A 22,023-nucleotide genomic window follows, 5' to 3' on the forward strand; every position below is an offset into this window, starting at 1 on the left:
GAATTGTTAGTGCATGACTGTTAGTAACAAAATGCAATACCCTTTGAGGACCACCTACAAGTTCTAGAAACCCCATGTTCAAACGAACATTGCCATCCCTGTTGGCTCCATTCCTGAGAGACTCGGGCCCTTGTTGCTTTGAAAACACCTCCCAGGATCTGAAGCCTTTTCACCTACTTGATGCATGTCCTTTTTCTCTTTATGAAAGCCCAATCTTCCTCTCTGATCTGCCAAGCAATCTGGCCACTGTTGGAAAGAGATGCTGCTGCTGCCATCCAAAACATCTTGGGTCTCTATGCCTCATTGACTCACTGTTTTTGCATCCCAAGATTTCTCAGTTGAGCTACAATGGGAAGGTGGTAGGATGAAGGATACAGGAGGGCTGGCCAGCAAATAGGAAATGAAGAGGAAAAGACACTGATGCTGGTCTCTGGAGTTGTAAAACTGGCTCCAACTATACTACTTATTGACATGGTTTACTGGTGGACTTGGCAAGGGTGGGGAACAGTTGAACTTGATGATGTTAAAGGTCTTTTCCAACCTGGTTGATCCTATCATTCTATGATTTAGCTGAGAGTATTTATGAACAGTTTTATAGCAAATGCAATGCATTATAAAGCTGGGCTGTGCTTTACTGCAAAGCCTTTTACTCAGAGTGGTTGACTAAGTAATGCTTCACAAGTTGACGGTTCCTTTACTCCACTACAACCAAAGAAACACTCTCTTGCTTTGCACCAGATCTCAAAGAAACAGAATCAAACACCTATGTTTTTAGGTCTGTAAAACCCAAGTCAAGCATTCAACAGTTCAGAAGGCGCAAGGTAATTTTCTCACCTAAGATTGAATTACACTCATTTCATAATTTGTCAGAAGTGATACCATAGCCATTATTTCTATGAGAGATAAAGACTTTATGGTGCAATAACTTTCAGAGATGAATAATGTATTCATGTCACTAAAAAATGTCTGCAGAACTTACCAGCTCTTGTATTACTATCGTATTTTACATCTGGTATTTACTTTGTCAGCTGTGACCACAGATTCAGCTCTGCAGAAGGCACAAAATAAAAGCAATTCCTTCCATTGAATTTGAGGCACCATGAAAGCAAAACTGAGCAGAACAGAAGGAAATCAAGGTTAATACTAAAACGAGCTCTCTTTTGGATGATCGTAGGGTAAGCTCTTTAACTGTATATAAGCTCTCTGATAGCTCTGTAATGATCCAAAGCCATTAGGAAAAAAACGGTTCAATAAAATATAGAGATTTTATAATTGGGATTTTAAAACTGCTTTTTTATGTAGGAGGTTTTAACCAATTTAGCAAGCAAACGTCACACTCAAACGGCAGACTCCTCTTGATATACTGAAATGGCTGAAAACTGTACTTAGCAACCAGCACCTGGAAGGGACTGCCCCAAAGCTGGTCTGGCAAGGTAGAACCTTGCTGCATCAGCACAAAGCCAACAGGATCAGCTCATACCAGTTTCTCCTGCAATTCAATGTCACTGAATCATCACAGAATCCCAGACTGGTTTGGGTTGGAAGGGACCTTAAAGCCCATCCAGTTTCAACTCTCTGCTGTGGGCAGGGACACCTTCCACTAGAGCAGCTTGCTCCAAGCCCCTGTGTCCAACCTGGCCTTGAACACTGCCAGGGATGGGGCAGCCACAGCTTCTCTGGGCACCCTGTGCCAGCGCCTCAGCACCCTCACAGGGAAGAGCTTCTGCCTAAGAGCTCAGCTCAGTCTCCCCTCGGGCAGGTTAAAGCCATTCCCCTTGGCCTGTCCCTACAGGCCCTTGTCCCAAGCCCCTCTGCAGCTTTCCTGCAGCCCCTTTAGGCACTGGAGCTGCTCTCAGGTCTCCTCTTCAGGAGCCTTCCCTTCTCCAGGCTGACCCAGCCCAGCCCTCTCAGCCTGGCTCCATAGGAGAAGGAAAGGAGATTTTCGACTGAGCTGGCCAAGGGGTGCTCAAGCTCTCCAGTGGGGTCTGGGGTCAGGAAACCTCTGCAGAGGTGAGGCAGCAAAGAGCTCGGGGCAGAAAGCCCCCTCAAAGTGCCACCTTTGCTTCTCCCTCCTCCAGAGGACCTTCCTGCAGGCTTCCTTTAGGAACTTCATCCTCTCCTTTTGTGATTCAACAAAAGCCATGGTGCCACATGAACACCATTGTGACAGTGAGCCTGTATTTAATTTGAAGAAACCTTATGCAGCACTGAAATAATCAAATCTTTCCCTCGAATAGGACATGCAGTTTTTAGTGATGTTCCCGTACTGAATGGAGCCACTGACTCAGCTCTTATTTATCACAGCAGACACGTCCATCAGTGAGTAACGTACAACAATGGGCACGTGGGTGCTCTTTTTTCAGAGCAGTGTACCTTGAACATTGAATAATCATTAAGCAAATATCTATGCACCAGTTCCAAAAGAACGCATCAGCATCGACACTGCAGTTCAACTCCTAAACCCAAACGTGCGTGTCAGCACCTGTGTAATGCAGGAGGTACTTACCTCATCAGGAGCTTTGATTTACTGCCTGGCAGGTCTGAAGGCTTGAGGTTTACCTTCTGCACTCTAAAAGAGCTCCTGGGTACACAGGTGTCACCTGAGACCTTTTAATCCCAGCTACAGGAAGATGGAGCATTTATATCAGCTGCTTTGCCTGATCCAAATCACATCAGGAAGGTTCTACTCAAGAGTTTGTGCTTGGTAATAAATAGCCAGGGTTTTCTTAATGCTGGTTAAAAGCTGGACCCCAGTTTTTCTAATGACTGTAAACAGAACCTCCTTCTACTGCCACTTGTGAAAGGGGAATCTAATTACATTATGATTACACAACTGTGTTATGGGAAAGAGCCAGTAAAAGTGGATAGGAGCTCTGGTTTGGTTCTGTGGCCAAGTGTTCCACAAAGAGGATGTAAGTAGCTGCATATATTGTATTAGTTTATTCTATGGAAATAATTCTATGTTCAACTTATAATCACTTTAACCTGATGTAATGCCATATTATATAGTTTAAAATCAAAAGAAAAAGGCTAAAAAAATAATTTATATATATATGCCCTGTACGCTGCAAATGTAAGCTTTTAAAGTAGGCTTTCTCATGCTAAAAAGGAATAGTGGAAGGTGTCCCTCCCCATGGCAGGGGGTTGGAACTGGATGAGCTTTAAGGTCCCTTCCAAAACAAACCAGTCTGAGATTCTATGCAAATCACACTTTTCTTGAAGGCCTGGAAGCCATCTGGACCTTCCCTTATTCTCTTAGTTTTTCTTTGGCTGCAATAAATACTCACAATTTTGGGTTTGATGGGCCTTGGGGTTGCTGCAGTTTGACAATAAAGCCCATCCATTTATTTATTTATAGTAAAAGAGTGCACTAACAGCATCTAACAGCGCTGTGATTCCCTCCCCAGCTGGATTAGTAGAGTACTTTGTACAGCTGGGCACACAGTGGGGATGCAGGGACATGGAGCGACATAGAATCATAGAATAGTTAGGGTTGGAAAGGACCTTAAGTTCATCAAGTTCCAACCCCCCTGCCATGGGCAGGGACACCTCACACTAAACCATGGCACCCAAGGCTCTGTCCAACCTGGTCTTGAACACGGCCAGGGATGGAGCATTCACAACTTCCCTGGGCAACCCATTCCAGTGCCTCACCACCCTCACATAAAGAACTTCCTCCTTATATCCAATCTAAACTTCCCCTGTTTCAGTTAGAACCCATCACCCCTTGTCCTGTCACTACAGTCCCTAATGAAGAGTCCCTCCCCAGCATCCCTATAGGCCCCCTTCAGATACTGGAAGGCTGCTATGAGGTCTACACGCAGCTTCTCTTCTCCAGGCTGAACAGCCCCAACTTCCTCAGCCTGTCTTCATACAGGAGCTGCTCCAGTCCCCTGATCATCCTCGTGACCTCCTCTGGACTTGTTCCAACAGTTCCATGTCCTTTTTATGTTAAGGACACCAGAACTGCACACAATGCTCCAGGTGAGGTCTCACAAGAGCAGAGTAGAGGGGTAGGATCACCTCCTTTGACCTGCTGGTCATGCTTTTTACATATACATATGTTATATACACAATGTGTCCCAAAAGGAAGGGTATAAAACACACCTACTTACATTCTTTTCCAAAAATGCCATTTCTGCACATGGTTTTCTTTAACTGTGCCAATACTTAATATAAAAGGCTTTGTGGAGCAGGACTTCAGCCTGTTCTTGCAATTTCCTGACACTGTCCCACAAGAGGGCACAAATATATCAGGTGTCCTACTTGAAAGTCAACAACTTGACACCACTGCAGCTTGTGCTGCTCCTTATGGTGATGGACAACTAAGGATGGCTTAAAAATACAAAGCAAACAGCAAGAGTAAGTGGTTTCAAAATCAATACAAGAACGATCAAGTAGCAGAAGAGTACTTGTTATCTGTTCATCAAAATGATGTGAAAAGACATTCTGTGCATCCAGAATTTAATTTAGCTACTTGCTTTATCGTCATAAACACTCATTTCAATATGGGCAATGATTATTTTTTCTTCCCAAACATGAATAATATATAATTGCTGGTATTTTGGAGGAGACAAGGTCTTTACCTTTATCCATCAGGGCAATTTATCATTGTCTTTCTTTTTCTTCTGCAGTAGGGAGAGAGCTTGTCAGCTCAGCTTGTTCTTAAAAAGCTGGAGTGTAATTCAATAATAAATTCACTCAAAGGCTAGCTGTCACGAGGCATTCTTTTATTTGTCCCCATTAGGTGATCTGCACTGCTGTTCTCTCTAAAGGGAAGCTAAGCTGTGTTTCTGAAGGCCACAAAATAGATTGCATAGAAATGCAGTCATCCTCTTCACACTGCTGCTACTTCTGCTTTGGACATACAGGAATGCCAATGTGCTGTAGTTCCCTCAGGGGTGATAACCAGGCAGCTAGGGCCTAGGAAAGCCCTGAGGAACAGGCTGGGGTTACTGGTCTGAATGAGGAGTGTGTCTGTGCCACAGGGGCTGTGTCTCTGCAGGACATCAGATGTGCAGGAGGCAGAGGTCCACGTCACCTCTGTGTTGCCTGCTCACGAGGGACTGCTCCCAGCAAGTGGCCTGGATTCAATTCCAGTCCTACTCCATGAGAGTGATGGCACTGGGACAGAAAGGTGTAGGGTGTTCCATGCCCAGCAATCTACAGTCCTACATCAAGAAGGAGATTCATGAATCAGCAGCAGTAATGGCAGGGTTATCCTAAGGCAGCGTGCTGGAATCCTTCATCAGAACAAAGTATTTTCTGCTTTCCTTCCTGTTGGGACAAGCTATTAAGCCAGCAGCTGGAAGAAGACATGGAAATGGCTGTTATCTTTATGGAGACACTGAGTAATTCCATGGATAAGAGGCATACTATCACCTGTCTGTTGTAAAGGCAACTGGAGGAGATTCAACAGTGAGAACGCTACTGAACAAAGGGCATATCCACACATGCAAATACAATCAGTCTCATTTGCCCAGACTAACTGGGTCCTGGATGGTCCCAGCCCATGCTCCTCCACAGAACAGTCATTGTGTGACCTCTGCTGAAGCAGTGTCATTTGCAGGGTGTCAGAGACATCTCTTCAGAGGTTCAGCTTCTAGGTGGTGAAATCAGATAACTGAAATTGCAAAGAGAAACCAAGTCCCTGCCCATGGCAGAGGGTTGGAACTGGATGACCTTAAAGTCCTTTCCAACCCAAACCATTCTATGATCCTATAGTCTATGATCTAAGTAAGCAGAAACCACTTGCAGTGGTTGAGTTTATCCAGACCCATAGGATCTTTAAGAACTAAGAGGAACTTACACCATGCTTTAAGATCCTCAAATGTCATTTTTAGGAACCCAACAGACTGGTAAGCCTGGAGCATGTGCTGTGATGCTGTCTCAGGGGTAAAACACACCTCCTGTTGAGGTCCTTCAGTGCCATTTGCAACTGCTCTTGTGATGAGTCAAGATATTTAATGTGAGAAATGCAATACAATCATAGCTTGAGGTGACATATTTGTAGACCATATTTAGTGATATACACCCTATGTTGGTATTTTAAGAATGGCAACCTCATAAATCATCCCTATCTGTATAATTCTTTGTGTTACCTTAATGGAGCAAGGAGCCCCATTTATTAGTTCCACTGCAGTTAATGAAAAGCAATCATTAAAACCTTTCCTACTGATCTGAATCTTCCCATTCCCTCCCTCTAGTAATCTATATGCCAGATAAACATTTCTGGTAGCAGGTGCTCCTTTTGAATCCTGAATCTTCCTTTTAGCAGGACATCTACAGATGATTGGTAATTCTTTCCTACATAGAGATCTATCATCAGATTGGATGTAAATCCTGTAGCAGTTTATGTAACTCTATTTTATATTCAAAGCCTGATTTTACAGCAACAACATCACAACAACCGAAAGCAGAGAATTCACTGTGCTAACATTTAGTCCGGAGTCCGGACTCTTCAGCATCCAGAACCTGCAACCTTCAGAATGCTGATGAAGAAGAAGAGCTTGTGACATAATGAGGGTTTGGCCTTAGCCTGAATCACTGTTGTCAGCTTTCTTGGACCCTGAAGGGCTTGGCAGCAAGACAAATCAGGGAAACTATCACATCAAGCCAGCTCCCTGACACTGGTGTGCTTCTAAGTGGCTCATGTCTGAGCTCAGCCTGTGGACCACCGGGGACAATGACATACAGGAGGTAGTACCCAAGGGATGCTGGAGATGTTCCTTCATGGAAAAGCACTAGGTCAGGCCCAGAAGAGCCTGAGAGACCTTCTGAGATTCAAGTGCTGAAATAAATACCCACACAAACATGAGGCTTGTACATTTTCAGTACCAACTTATTCAGTGCTGTGTGTGGGAAAGCTGAAAGTAAGCCTTTAATGACTGGGTGGAATTCAATGGAGCCCAAATCTAAGAACCACCTCCTGGCTCAGGGTCATCACTTCTAAAAGGCAACAATCAGGGCCGACACTGAATGATCCAAGAATCTGACACCACAGGGTATGTATTATGGCATCCTGCTACATGATTTTAAAGAGATGACCTCCCCGACAGCCAGGCATGTACTTAAATGGCTGAGATGCAGTCACAGAAGTGACCTGTGTAAGGTTCCTTTGCCACTTCCTGTTGTTGATGGTGATTACAGTGATAAAGAACGTCTCACTATTAAAACCAATCTATATTGGAGTTGGTTGCTTATAATGGAAATCACTCCAATAGCCCTCCCTAGTCTGTCAGATTGTCTTCAGTTCTTTCGAGGTCTCTACGAGTCACACTATAGATTGTAAATACCATTCTGGTTTCCCTATATTTTGGCTCTGTCAATGGAAGAGGGTATGCCATTACTGTTATGAGATACTTCTGGAAATTATCAGTCACTTGAACCAGAAAAGTCATCTTAAATGGGTGGCTTTCATGTCTTGAAATAAGAGAAAGAAGGAAAGATGCAACTGCCCATATGCATTGGGAGACACATCTTGTCTTAACTGCTGCCAGGACACTGCAGATGAGGAGACAGAATTCTTCAGATATCTACTTCCCTTAGACATCTTTTGGTGTTTTGGATCTTGCTGCCATTCCATGTCTTACAATGGCCACGTGGTTTACACCTTATCTCTTACTGAATCAAACCCCAAATTCACTCACCCTCCTTCAAAAGGATTGTCTCCTGGGATGACATGAGTGCTGTCCTTGCCGATCAGGAACTTGATTCGATCATAGAATGAATGCAAGCTCTGCTGGGACACGGGGGCTTGTGTCTCCTGGATGATATCCAGGGGGTCCGGGGAGCCCAGGCACAGCGCATTGATGTGACACAGCGGTTGCAAGCAGCAGTCTGGGTCCATGCAATCCACCAGGCCATCTGCAGAAAGGGAAGGAAGATTTTAGAGCAGTGGTAAATAACAGTGGGTGTTGTAAACTTCAGGCTCCACGATCTCTTTCCGATGCACACAACAGAGAAATGTGAATTTACACCTTCACAGAGTAAAGCATGCTCCCTTAAAGTCCCAAATAAATCACAGGCACATTGCACCATACCATAGAATCCCAGACTGGTTTGGGTTGGAAGGGAGCTTAAAGTTCCCACAGGCAGGGACACCTTCCACTAGAGCAGCTTGTTCCAAGCCCCTGTGTCCAACCTGGCCTTGAACACTGCCAGGGATGGGGCAGCCACAGCTTCTCTGGGCACCCTGTGCCAGCACCTCAGCACGGTTGCAGTTGGAATAAAGAGTGATTAAAGCCATGGTATCTACCATTGCTACAGAGAGACCTATACATACAAACCCACTAAAGATTCTGGCTAGATAGATGAGAAAGTAAGGGAGATTTCTCTGGGAAGGTTTGATCTCTGTTGGCTTCTGTCACATTTATTCCATGCAGACACAGAGAAACAGATGACTTCATACTCTCAGGATATAAATCTTGTACTTTCAGCAGCACTAAATTAATAATAACAACAATAATAGCATTGGACACACGTGAGAAAAGCTCACTAAGTGTACTCCAGTAAAACAAGGGGTTTCATGTCTGTCAAGTATCAGATGCATAGACAGTAGTACTTCCCCTCCCAGCACCATAGCAGCATTCCCCAGTGCATTTTGAGATGCCACCGCTCATTGCCAACAGCTTAGTTAAAAGCAGTGACAGGAAAGGGATTCCAAAGAAAAGCTCAGAAGAAGTTTGATGAAGCATGGCATTTAGAAATAGAGGTTGTTAGCATGTAGTAGAGATGGACCTTTAAATCAGATAAGGGAACTGGATGGTTTTGTTCCGGGGTAATGGGATATGAAGCCCTTCACTTCCAACTCATCAGTTCAAGCAAGACAGTTTGACAGTGAATGGAAATTGTTACCATGTGGTGGCTGTTCGCATTGGCATGTTCACCTATGTGAAATGAGTGCTGGGTCTCAGTGTAGCCGCTGGGAGCTCTATGTATCAGAGAAACCACCTTTACACCCAGCATCCTACTAACCATGTCAGCACAGAGGCAAGAAACGAATGGGCTGAGATAGCAACACTGTCCTGAGAGGTAGGTTGTCCTGAAGTGGGATGAGATTTAGAGTTGTCAGGATGATGTATTTTTAATTTCAAAGAAACAGCAAGACAATTTGGCATTATTACAGGTTGGGAGCTTCAGTTTCATCCCAGTTACATCAGTATGAATTAGAGCTGCTTTCACTAATGTTCCTGACACTACTTTGAATTTACCCTAATATAAATAAAGATGGGAATCTGATCTGGTACTTATGATGGCTTATGTGCCATAGACTTAGATTCTGTTGAGTTATACCTGCTCCATTCTTGGAAGACTTTAGTGTTATAAAACAGCACTGGAACATCAGTTCATATAGTTACCCATACACCAAAAACTAAACTAAAAGCCTGTTCAGTGATCCTAGAGCTTCCAGTCTATGTGGAGGTCAAAATGCAATGAATATCTGCTCCATGGAGTCATGTACACTCACACACAATGAGTAATTTTCACAAGTGCTCTACACCTGCTATTAATGACAATGGGAGCAGTGTTAGACCAGCAAAAGTGCTTTTGAAATCCCATCCGTTATCCTCACCTCTGTTCTGATACCTCTTTATAGCTCCCTGCAAAATTGCCCCCAAAGTTTCATCTTGGGCACAAAACCTGCCCATCTGCCTTTCCTCTTGGTGACTGGGGATAATGAAATGGCTTTATTTGCCCATTAGAAATATGACTTGCTGCAGATGATTAGGCCAGTAGGATCCTGTAACGTCAAACCTCAGATGGAGTTTGAGAGAGCGTTCACAGAATGAAACCCAGCATAGATGTAATATACTTATCCATAGAAAAAGAAATGGAAAAGAAACAACAAGCCAGCCCTGTTGTTGTATTGACTCCAGCTTCAAGCAAGATGAATTGTTGTCATTTTCTCCACACATTAATAATGTTTTCTAAGGCTACAGACACACACTATACTGAGGGGATGGCAAACCAGCTGTACCATAGCTCTTCATTACCCTGCCTTTTATATTGGAAACGTGTTTTGGGACCTGAAGCTGCAAGACAGCAAGAAAATGTTGTCTTTGCAGGAAACAGGAGGTAAATGTTCGAAGAGCAGATGCACAGCACAAGGTTTTGTATAGGTGGGAATGCTGAAGGAATGTATAGGTGGGACTCATCTGAAGATAAGACTTTCAACTGATGTGTTTCAGGCCTGGAAGGAGTAAGTTCATAGAATCATAGAATGGTTTGGGTTGGAAAGGACCTTAAGATCATCCAGTTCCAACCCCCCTGCCATGGGAAGGGACACCTCACACTAATCCATGTCACCCAAGGCTCTGTCCAACCTGGCCTTGAACACTTCCAGGGATGGAGCATTCACCACTTCTCTGGGCACCCTGTGACAGCACCTCAGCACCCTCACAGTAAAGAACTTCTTCCTTATGTCTAACCTGAACTTCCCCTGTTTCAGTTTGAACCCATCACCCCTTGTCCTATCACTACAGTTCCTGATAAAGAGTCCCTCTCCAGCATCCTTGTAACTTCCTTCAGATACTCTTGAGGGTAATTACACCAAAGAGGTTTGTCATGGACACAGAATCATAGAATCATAGAACAGTTACGGTTGGAAAAGACCTTAAGATCACCTAGTGTCTCCCCCTGCCATGGGCAGGGACATCTTAAAGTCATTAAGGTCCTCAAGAGCTCAAATGGGGTTTAGCTATTCAACTCCCTCTAACACCAATAGCAGTTTCAGGGCAAAGCATTTCTTCAGCTTAGAAAATGTGAAGGCCATTTTTGTCTGAGCCATGTAGAACAACAAGAGTTAAGCTACAAACCGGATCATAAATAGTGATGTCTCCATCTGAATATTGTTTTCTTCTTGTATGGTCCACAAGTGAAACAATTGGTGCCTTACAGTGAATTATAAGGAGACAGCCACAGCTATGACTTCTCATGCCCTGAGATCTCTCGCTGGATGCATCAGAAGAGTGAGGATAAAGTGACATTAGTAAGAAGCTCCCTGCCCATGAAGAGTGAGTGTTCAGGGAGCTGCGTGGATTAATAGAAAATAACATCAGAGCAAAATAAACCTCCTGTTTTAATAGTCCAAATAGACAAAAACAAACATGGGAAGGAGAATACAGCAAGGTACGATCTCACAGAACAACATGAGGTCGCAATGCAAAACACCTTTGAAATGTATGAAGCATAAAGGTGAATTTTCCTTAGGAACCACTGCACATATTTCAGAGAGAGGTAACTGAAAGAGGTGAACGTGGACCACAGCTTCTGCACCCCAAGTTTTGCAGCAGCAAAGCCATAGAGGTCCACGATCCACGTGAGGATTCCTAACTCCGGTAGCTCCAAGAGTACAGATATACAGCACTGTAAGTTCTTAGTTATGGACACATTGATACAGCTCTGGGTTTTCAAAAGGGCAGCTCCCTTATGCTACTTACAGCCATAATATGTCCATGGCTCTTCAGAGCAGAGAACAAATGTGCTGCTGAAATATCTCCATGCAAGGTTTAAAGTCTTGCTTAGAGGGATTACAGTGATTCATATGCTTTAAGGTCAAACAGGCTACTATGATCAGCTTGTCTGACCTCTTATATACACAGGCTGTTCGTTTCTTTTCCCCCAAGAACTGAATGAAAGCCTGTCTTTTAGAAAGATGTCTCATATATCAAAGACAGCTGATTACAGTGAGTCCACCACTTCCTCTGGAAAGCTACTCAAATGCTTAATTACTGCTAGGAAACTGCATCTGATTTCAAGGTTGAATTTCGCTAACTCCAATAGCCCACCACTGGAACTTGGTTTGCCTTTATCTGCAAGGTTACTGATGTTTTCTTCTGCCCTGCATGCTCAGATGTCTTTCCATGTGCAAGTCCCTCTGCACAGAGCAGCAACCCATTCCAAACCTTTTCTCTGAACAGCTGAGGAAGATTAAGCTTCCCATCATAAGGTCTATTTTCCAGTGGCTGGATATTGTGTGTACCATCCTTTGATCCCTTTCCAGTAATTTCACATCATTTGGGATGTGTGGGCACCAACACTGGACACAGAACTGTGGCAGCAGCAATACTGGGTACAGAAGAGAGAGATCACATCCCAACTTTGGGTGTTTTATAGTTCTAAGGTTCACCATAGCCTTTCAGCAACAGGCTTGCACTGAGAACTCATGTTGAGACAATGATCTCCAGTGACCTCTAAATCCTGTTCTGAGTCATTGCTTCTCAAGAGTCTCACACCCCATAAGCAGAACGTGCTTTCCTGGCTCTCAGGGGTATTATCTTGCATTTTGCTGCATTAAGACACATTAGGTTTGATTGTCACCTTGTCTTGATGTGAGTCAGGTCACTGTATCCCAATGATCCAGGTACACTGTTCACCACCGTATCAAGCTCTGGGTGACCTGAAGCTTTTACCAAGAGACATTTAAACTACATTTAAAGATAATGCTGAAAATGCTGAATAGGGTTGGATACAACAACCAGTTCCAAGGAATCCCTTCAGAAACAATCGTGGGTGCCTTTCAGCTAACAAATTAATTTGAAGACCTGTCACTGAGCCAGATTTTAAACCACCTCTTGTGTTCCTTATTATTTCCATGGAATAAGAGTTTTCACATCTTTAGGATGCTTTATGCATCCTCTATAGACACACGTGTCCTTTAGGCAGTCCTGCCAAAAATAAAGCTCTTTTGTCACACTTTCTTTGTATAAAGCCATGAAATAAATACCTTCTGCAATCTCAGAGTTACCATGGGGTGAATCATATCAGTGCCTTGTGAAAAGGGAGCCATTGGCAAGACACTGCCGCATCTGGTAAATAATGGGATCAATGGTTTGCATCTTTCACCAAGACTCATGTCATCATAGAGTAAGGAATGCTGGATGGGTCCTCTGGAGGTCATCTTGTGAGCCCTGACTCATTCCCTTCAGAGAGGGACAGACATGAAGGAGAAGGAGCTGGGCTCAGCAGAAAATGTTCCATTTCTGCCACTGAGGATAAAGCAGCTCCAATTTACTCAGACAACATTACTTTTTAGGGGAGCAAGTCCACTTTGATCAGATAATCTGTGCTCCGTATTACAAGACAGTGAGGTTTACTTTGGGATTGTTGCATCTAGCTTGTATCTTGTGGATGAAATCATAGAATCCCAGACTGGTTTGTGTTGGAAGGGACCTTAAAGCTCATCCAGTTTCAACTCTCTGCTGTGGGCAGGGACACCTTTCACTAGAGCAGCTTGCTCCAAGCCCCTGTGTCCAACCTGGCCTTGAACACTGCCAGGGATGGGGCAGCCACAGCTTCTCTGGGCACCCTGTGCCAGTGCCTCAGCACCCACACAGGGAAGAACAGTTGCAAAGAGCTCTGAAGAGCCAAGAAAACCCAATGACATAACCATAATTCTCATTAAAGATCTGCATCTGCCAATGTATTTTCAGGCTGTTCTCTATACAAGCATTGCTTCGTGGAATGGACTAAGCAATAGTCACCTGTGCCTTCTTGGAGTAGAACCTTGATCTTGGCTTTAAGATGACAGAAGGAAGATTTAGATTAGACATTAGGCAGAAGCTCTTCCCTGTGAGGGTGCTGAGGCGCTGACACAGGGTGCCCAGAGAAGCAGTGGCTGCCCCATCCCTGGCAGTGTTCAAGGCCAGGTTGGCCACAGGGGCTTGGAGCAAGCTGCCCCAGTGGAAGGGGTCCCTAGCAGGATCTGAGCCCCAAAACTGAGCCTGTTGCAGGTGTGTCATGGCAGAACAGGCTTGGTTTGGAAAGCACCACAGCCGCCTGGGGATCGGTTAAACGGGACATGCTCCTTCCCACCAGGGCATTGAGTAACTAAAGGGGTTTGTGACTGTCTTCCTTGCCCACCAGCCTTTACACCCAGAAACTCCAGCTTCTATGAAAGCCTCTTTTGCTAGGAACGGTTTAAGATCCTAGCACACACAACCAGCCACTAACTGACAGGAAAAACTGATAGGAAAATCTCCTATTGAACTCCTATTGCAGATCTCTTGGCTCACCTCTAAACTATGATGAAATGCATGATGCGTTCCCTCCTCAGAATCAAAACTAATTGTTGTGTTCACAGCCACTACTGTCCTGCAAAAGAACTACTCTTCAACATAATAGGGCTGCTGTCCCTGCATTCCTCAGCTTGCTGCTGCACTTGCTGGCTGCAAAGTGCTCATAAATCCCACTGCAGTCTCATTCCTCTTTCAAGCCCCATGTACTTCAGCTTCTGAGTCCCTCACCCACCACCACGCAGCAGCAGCAAGGTGTCAAGGCTGAGAGTTCTGCACAGCAGCAAAGGGCTGGTTTTGAGAGGCAACTTCTGCAAAAAAACAAGAGCAGCCAAGAGCTAATAAAATTTCAAATGAGCTGTGGCTTTTCCTGGCCCCACAATTGTGTTGCCTGATTTAATGGGCAGTATCTTAGACTGAATAATTGAGCATTGCTACGGAATTATGGATGCTGCAATAGAAATCCCTCATGCTAACAGCAACAACAGAATGCAAACAGTCTTCAGCCAGAGGTGTTATTACGTGTTTAAGCAGACTTTGGCAGGTGCTGCATGTCAAGTGTCAGGCTGGGACAAGCAAGCCACAGGCAGGGATGGAGCTGTTGGTACACAGAGAGCATCCTGTGGACATGAGGAGCTGTGGACACACAGACAGACAGGAGGAGGTCAGTCTAAGGAGCCTTATTAGGGAAAATCTTGGATGACAAACTCAAGGAATGCTCCTGCTAAAGATCAGGAGACTTTTTGCTACTGACTGCAGGGGGAAGAGCCTCTGTGAGGAACTGTACAAGGCAAAGCAAAGCTAGAAAGAAAATCATAGAATCACAGAATAGTTAGGGCTGGAAAGGACCTTAACATCACCCAGTTCCAACCCCCTGCCATGGGCAGGACGCCTCACACTAGACCACCAAGGCTCTGCTCAGCCTGGCCTTGAACACTGCCAGGGATGGAGCATTTACCTTAATAATAAATAACAATAAAACCTTATTGTCTTTCACTGCCAGTGAAAGCATAAAATGCACCAATTGTACAATTAATTGTGTCTCACCTCATCCAGTTCTTATCTTTCATTTTCTGTGTCATTCACCAGACAACATTATCACTTTTTCTGGGGGCACTGTCTTGTTCTGTGATGTTTTTAGATGTATTACTGGGAGAGTTTGAATGGGAAGGGTTTAAAATCATTGAATCATAGAATCACAGAATGGTTTGGGTTAGAAAGGACCTTAAGATCATCCAGTTCCAACCCCCCTGCCACGGGCAGGGACACCTCACACTAAACCATGTCACCCAAGGCTCTGTCAAACCTGGTCTTGAACACTGCCAGGGATGGAGCATTTGCTACTTCTCTGGACACCCTGTGCCAGTGCCTCAGCACTCTCACAGGGAAGAGCTTCTTCCTTATATCCAACCTGAACTTACCCTGTTTCAGTTTGAACCCATCACCCCCTGTCCTATCACTATGGTCCCTCTCCAGCATCCTTGTAGGCCCCCTTCAGATACTGGAAGCTGCTCTGAGGTCTGATGAAGATGCTCAAAGGTAAAGCTAACAAAATGTTAGTCTTACCATAGAGAAAAACAGGTTTTACCCTTCCAGCTCTAGTCTAGACTGGTGAAACAGAGACTAAAGGAATGGCTCAGTGCTTTTGTACAAAAAGCAAGTTATTATTCAAAAGAATGCTTGTGCTGATGGAGCTTTACAGGAGTAATGATGCTGTGCCCCAAGCTGAGGACCGACACTCAATTCAATTAGGTTTGGGGAATATATAGGCTTTACTCCAGTGCTTCACAGAGAACAATTTTACCTAGTCAACAAAAGAGTTGCAGCTTTCGGCCCCACTGTAAGGAATCAAAGGGAAACCAGAGTAAGGAACAAAAGCCCCTGTGATCATGGGGCTGATTAATGTTCTCTTCGCTCTTTCTTATCCCACCTGCTCTGTTTTGATTTTGCCTGAATAAGGTTCTCCCTGGTTGTATCCTGCTTAAATGAGAGTGCTGGCTGCCTGGGAAAGGAATTACCCTCACGTCTTTCCCTAAGTGCTCAGCATATGTTTGCAAGTTCCAAATAATATAGTCAGATGTAATAGCAATCATGTATTTGAATTACAGGATTCCTTGGGCTTTAGTGCAGCAGCAGAGCTCTGCAGTGCCAGGCACTAGAGAAATACTCTGCAAAAGGTTTATACTAATCCAGAGCCACATTCTTGTTCAAAAAGCATCTGAAGTGAAGAAGAAGGGAAGTGGAAGGAGGAAATGACAGAAAGCACATGATAATCACCACTAGTTGGGCATAAAGCAGAGCTATAATAACGTGTTTAGAGTCTACAAGTTCACAGCATCCTCCAGCTCATCACTGCTCTGGAGCATACAGTTGATTCAGCTGGCTTCATGGGTTTCTTCCTTTCTCCAGGCAGGCTCTTAAAGGGAATTACACGTTGCACAGCCAGCAAAGCAGAGCAGAAAGCAGGAAACTGGTGTTTCGAGTGAAATTCATGAAGCTGAGCAAGGCATGTGAGGGCCCTACCCAGCACAGAGGAGAGGGCGGCTTAACCTGGTCAATGGTCGTGCAATGGTTGTACCTGAATCTGAGCCAAAACACCTCTCAAAAGTGATTCCTCTGAGAGAAAGGGACTCAGAGCTTAGAAATGTTTAGTGAGAGCAATGGGTTCACACATCAGCAGCTGACATATCCTCATCTCAAGGTCTCTCACTTTCCTGGCAAGTGCTAAGCTACTGCTGAAAAGACCACCCTACCCTACCATGGTTTCTATTGACTGAATCCAAGGCAATTCAAGCCATCATCTGAGCACAGCTTGGAAAGCGGGCTCAGATGGCTCAGCTAGAGGCTTGTTTCTCAAATTCTGGTCAAGAGGAATCTGGTCATGCAGTCTACGCACCCTGAGATCAGGGTGAAACCTTAGGTTTCTAAGGAGACTTTCTGCCCAAAGAGGCAAGAGTTTGCTTCGGGTGCTAAAGGAGGTCTGGTAGAGCTTCCCTGAGTTCCTCCTTTGAGCACTGGTGCCAAAACTCTGCTTATGCATCTTTTCAGGTGCAGAAATGCTTTGTGAAATGCATGTCCAAGCCCATTTTCTGAAGGTGGTTCATGCCACCTTTTGTTACATCTCATACACCAGCGCTGCTTCCTTCCCAGGAGTAACTTCCCTCAGTTCAGCAGACAGTGGTAGGTTTCCTACAACACAGAGAAGACTTTCATGGTTTCTTTCTTCATCTATTAATCAAAAGCATTTCATTAAGGACTAGTCAGAAGTACCAGGAACTCTCCCGAGCTGTAAAGACAACCCATAACCACTGCTTAGACCCTCAGATCACAACCCATCATCCTGTCTAATGGCACAACCAACTACACCTGCTTCTCGATGCTGTGACACATAGGTTCACACTACCCTCCTGAGAGTGCTAACAGCCTGCAGCAGGTGATCCCCAAATGTTACTATCCAACAGAGAACCAGCAAAGAGCTGAAACCTGAAGATGTGAACCAGTCATTTTGTTCTCTTGCTTGAGGAAAGGTTGAGCAACAGTCATCATAAAACAGAGGAAGAGAAGCTGGGTGATTTATAACAAATTAAACCAGCTATCCAGTCTTCCCAGGTACAGCAGGCTTCGCAGTGCTTGCTGGTTCCTCCAAGATGATCCTGCTGTTTGCCTGGCTCTATCTGTGATGGTAAATGCTAATTTATGATGGCTGTTTACCCAGGTGCATTCAGATCTCAACACTTCCCTTTATACCTGTAGCTAGCACATTAATGCATCATTCTTTATGGTTTCAAGGAAGCAGGCAGCTCCCACACCATGCCCAGGAGACAATGCTCTCGGGCTATAAAAGCCTTGCAGTGTGAACAAAGAAAAGGAAGATACAAAAAGCAGCCCACCACCTTGCCTGCAGCTCCAGCAGTTGCAAAGCCAAAGGTTTGCGTGCTGGGGTTCTCCTGGATTCTTTGCAAGTCCTTTTAGAATGCTGACATTACCCTCAGGTGTAACCCTAAGAACTGGCAAAGAGCAATGCAGGCTCCTGCCAACTCTCAAACATGTTATTTGGCGTGTGGTGGACAGATGGTGGACGCATGGGTGTTAAGAAGGCCAGTGAGCAGTGCCAGCACTTCTCTTGCCAAAGGATTTGAAATGGTGCTGACCCAAAGCATTGTGCAAGGCTTCACCTTCCTACAAGCACGACCTGATCCTTGAATGGGGCAAGTAAGACATGATGGACTCGTGAGTCCTGTAGGCCTGCATCCAGCTCTGGGGCAGCAGCACAAGAGGGATGTGGAGCTGCTGGAGCGAGTCCAGAGGAGGCCATGGAGATGCTGCGAGGGCTGGAGCAGCTCTGCTCTGGAGCCAGGCTGAGAGAGCTGGGCTGGGTCAGCCTGGAGAAGAGAAGGCTCCTGAAGGGGAGACCTGAGAGCAGCTCCAGTGCCTAAAGGGGCTGCAGGAAAGCTGGAGAGGGGCTTTGGACAAGGGCCTGTAGGGCCAGGCCAAGGGGAATGGCTTTAACCTGCCAGAGGGGAGACTGAGATGAGCTCTTAGGCAGAAGCTCTTCCCTGTGAGGGTGCTGAGGCGCTGGCACAGGGTGCCCAGAGAAGCTGTGGCTGCCCCATCCCTGGCAGTCTTCAAGGCCAGGTTGGACACAGGGGCTTGGAGCAAGCTGCTCTAGTGGAAGGGGTCCCTGCCCATGGAAGGGGGCTGGAACTGGATGAACTTTAAGGTCCCTTCCAAGCCATGATTACTCTGTGGAGTTGTGCCAATGGGCTATGGTACAGTTAAACAAACTACATTGAATCCAGTCCTGAATTACATCATCCTTGAAGTGAGAGTTGGTTTTTTAGTGGCAGCAATAATACTCAGGGCTGCAAGGAAAGGCCAAAATTCCTTGGGCAGTGCCCTGGTGCCTCTGACCTGCTCACTGCTCCAGGGTTGGAAGACTAAGGCAGCATTTAGTTGTTCTGGCCCAGGAGGATGGAGAGAAGGAAAGCATCAGCACTGCTCCACTTGCTAGGTCTTGGGTAGCATCTGGTGTAGCACAGTTTAAACCTGCAAAGGCAAAATGGGCCTACGTGTACATTGGAACCCTGTGCTCATGCTAGGCTAAAAGCATTGCATGTAGCTGTGATGAATGAGATAGAAACTGAGGGGTAGAAGCTTCACTAGTACAATTCCTGCAGAAAAAAGGAACAGATGGCTTATTTTCTTCAATCCCAAAGATCCTTGACTAGGTGACAGAGAAATGAAGCTCCTATACTTCTATGTAATATACATTAGGATAGGCCAGCATTATTTGACTGGGAAGGTTATCTATTTATCATCTATCTCTCTATCCACCTATCTATCTATCCATCTACCTACCTATTTATCCATCCACCTGTCTATCTATCCAAATTATCCTGCATTAATCACTAATACAAGCCTTTGGATGTGTTTAAACTGGGAAGAGGCAGCAGAGAACAGCAGACAACAGAACATCAACCTCCAATGAATCTGAAGTTTAGATAGTAGCAGGAACATTCATATTCCAGACATATTTTTCACCTGAGAAAGACTCTTGCCTTTCACAAGTGTAGATTCACCAGAGGCAGAGTTTAGGAGTTATTCAGCAACTGGAATTGTTCAAAGCAGGAAATGAAGGATGCGGTCGGTTCCATCTCCCAAAGAACCAGCTTTACCCTACCTGGAAGAATTGGCTCCTCTGGAAAAGCCCAAAACAATAACAGAGGCCCTCAAGTGAAGTTCCTGTGTTGATCAGACAGAACCTTTAGACCAAAAGAGCAATTTGCTTTATACCTGTAATTCTCCCATGGTTTCAGGACATTCTAGCGTATCCAGAGAGTGAAATGGGGAATTTGCCAACTCTCTGGCTCACAATATGGAGGGAATCAGTTAGATAATTTCCCATGAGTAAAGATGGTTAACACAGCTTTGCTGTGAAGAATATCCTCTCCTCTTCTCCCCTGTTATTCCCATACACTATGTTCCTAAATGAAATGGAACCCATACATAGGCTATAGAATATCAGCTTCTTCTCGAGGCTTTGTCAAATGCCCTTAACTCCACTTCTAGGACTTGTCACAGAGGATAATTTCCTTGGTCTTTTAAACCTTCAAACTTCTGATTCTTCAAGCACGTCAGAGCACTCAGTGTGGGCTGAGAGCCCTGCTTTCAGGTAGCGAGTGTTTGCAGCCATGAATTAGAGAGGTTATTTTCTGCCAAAGAGAGGCAAGAACCACTTTTCTCAGCTTCTTTTAAGGAAACACCTCCCATTTCTGGTAATACAGGTGGCCTCATAGGTCAAACGTGCAAAATCCTCTCCTTTCACCCAGAGTGGCCAAGCTCTCTCACTGCACTGTTTTTCCTTGTCCGATACTGGATAATCACCTACACTCAGTTACCTGCTACGACTCCTTTCAAGTTGATGAGCTTTGTGTTTAAAAGTGTAAATAAAGTGGCCTTGGGTGTGAAACCTAAGTGCTGGCTTTGAGAAATGACACTGGTGTGTGAAGAGGGACCTGCTTTCCAAGCCATCTCTTTTCTAAGCCGAACAGAGATTACGTTTCACTGCATCTCTGCCCCAGTGACTTGTGCTCAGCTTGTTATTGTTTGTCTGAGAAAGCTCCAGATTGAAGAGGCAAACACACCCTGTAATTTGGGACCCGTGTCCCTCAGGGTATGATTAGGCTGGGTTCATGAAAAAGATTCTGGCTTCAGCTCCCATTATCCTGAGGAATTTCCGGCTGCAGGGATCTTGATTAGCAGACACTCGATACCACAGCGCGGGAGCCAGCTTCCCATGAGCTCAGGCAGGGTGAAGCTCCCCCCATAGCTGTGTCTCAGCTTCAAGAGATGCTGCTCTGAGCAGAAAGTGACTTGAAGGGCAGCAGTCATCCACCAAAAGTAGGGACCTACAAGGTAATACCTGAAATAGCTCAGAGGGATGAATGCCCTAAATCTGTTCCTCTCTGCTGACAGTGACTAGCTCAGATGGTTGACTTCTAAAGCTTCATGAAAGGACTACCATCTCCACTGCCTGCATTCATGTGCGTGCAAAGACAAATTTGGCAATAGCCCTGTAATCCTTTACAGGGAACCAAAAAAACCCACCTTTCTCCAGCCCTGAGCATGCATCACTCCAGAAACTGTGACAGGATCCCTCAAGAGAGAGAAATTATAGTGCTCATACACATGCTACATGCTCTTTTAAGAGGCTCTTCAGGCCTCCATCTCTTCAGTGCACTTTGAAGCACAGCAGTTTCTCAGGGTGTAATGTTCGTGGTGACAAAGTGGCTGCATTAAATATGGGCTCAGTTCTAAACACAGGTGACCAGTGTTGTTTGAGTTCCCTTTGGATAGCTGCTGTCACACATGAAACATATATATGCTCTACTAGAGATCCAAGTTAACGTGAAGGGGAAGCAAAAAGCCAGCTCGGGTACTCCAGGTTCCTCAGATGGCGCTGGACATAAGGCAACAGACATTAAGTTGGAACATGGAAAACTATTATTAGATATTAGGAGGAGAATTATTACTATCAGGATGGCCATATACTAAAGCAGGTTGTGCAGAGAGGAGGCATATCCATCTTTGGAGGTGTTCAGCAGTTGACTGGACACCACCTTGAGCAACCCGATGTAATTAGAACTGTGTTGAGTGGGTGGGTAACTGGATAAGTGCTGGAGTTATCCAGTTATATATATAAATTATCCTATGGATGTTCTACAAATGTCTTTAGCTGTCTTGCTATAGAAATCAGCATAAAAACTAGGAAACAGGTCCAGAAGCAGCCTTTCTTCACAAGACCATGTAACTATGTTCAAATCCCTGTGATCCACAGGGAACTCAGGCTTCAGAGCAGAAATGCCTCACCACTGCTGATGCCCCTGCATCTCAGGGGTTGAAGTTCTAGATTTGAGCTCACAAATGATTGAGAAAAATCAAGTCAAGAAGGTGTTTTCCACTGTTTCACTTTTCATCTGAGGAGAGTCCTTAGCACTGATGTAGCAAA

General features: G+C 45.0%; 1 protein-coding gene across 11 annotated transcripts in view; it reads right to left on the bottom strand.

Moving 5' to 3' along the window:
- The window catches only part of TENM4 (teneurin transmembrane protein 4), a 1,625,418-nt gene that overhangs the window by 91,838 nt on the left and 1,511,557 nt on the right, over positions 1-22,023 (bottom strand). For all 11 annotated transcript variants that reach the window (XM_062639041.1, XM_062639042.1, XM_062639047.1 and 8 more), the window contains one exon: positions 7,650-7,866. In XM_062639041.1, coding sequence (XP_062495025.1) covers positions 7,650-7,866 — 217 coding nt within the window. The remainder of the gene's footprint in view (positions 1-7,649; positions 7,867-22,023) is intronic.

This window comes from Pezoporus occidentalis, unplaced genomic scaffold, assembly GCF_034315485.1.
Source record: "Pezoporus occidentalis ecotype Australia unplaced genomic scaffold, CSIRO_AGI_Poc_V1 ctg6, whole genome shotgun sequence".
NCBI classification, from domain to species: domain Eukaryota; kingdom Metazoa; phylum Chordata; class Aves; order Psittaciformes; family Psittacidae; genus Pezoporus; species Pezoporus occidentalis.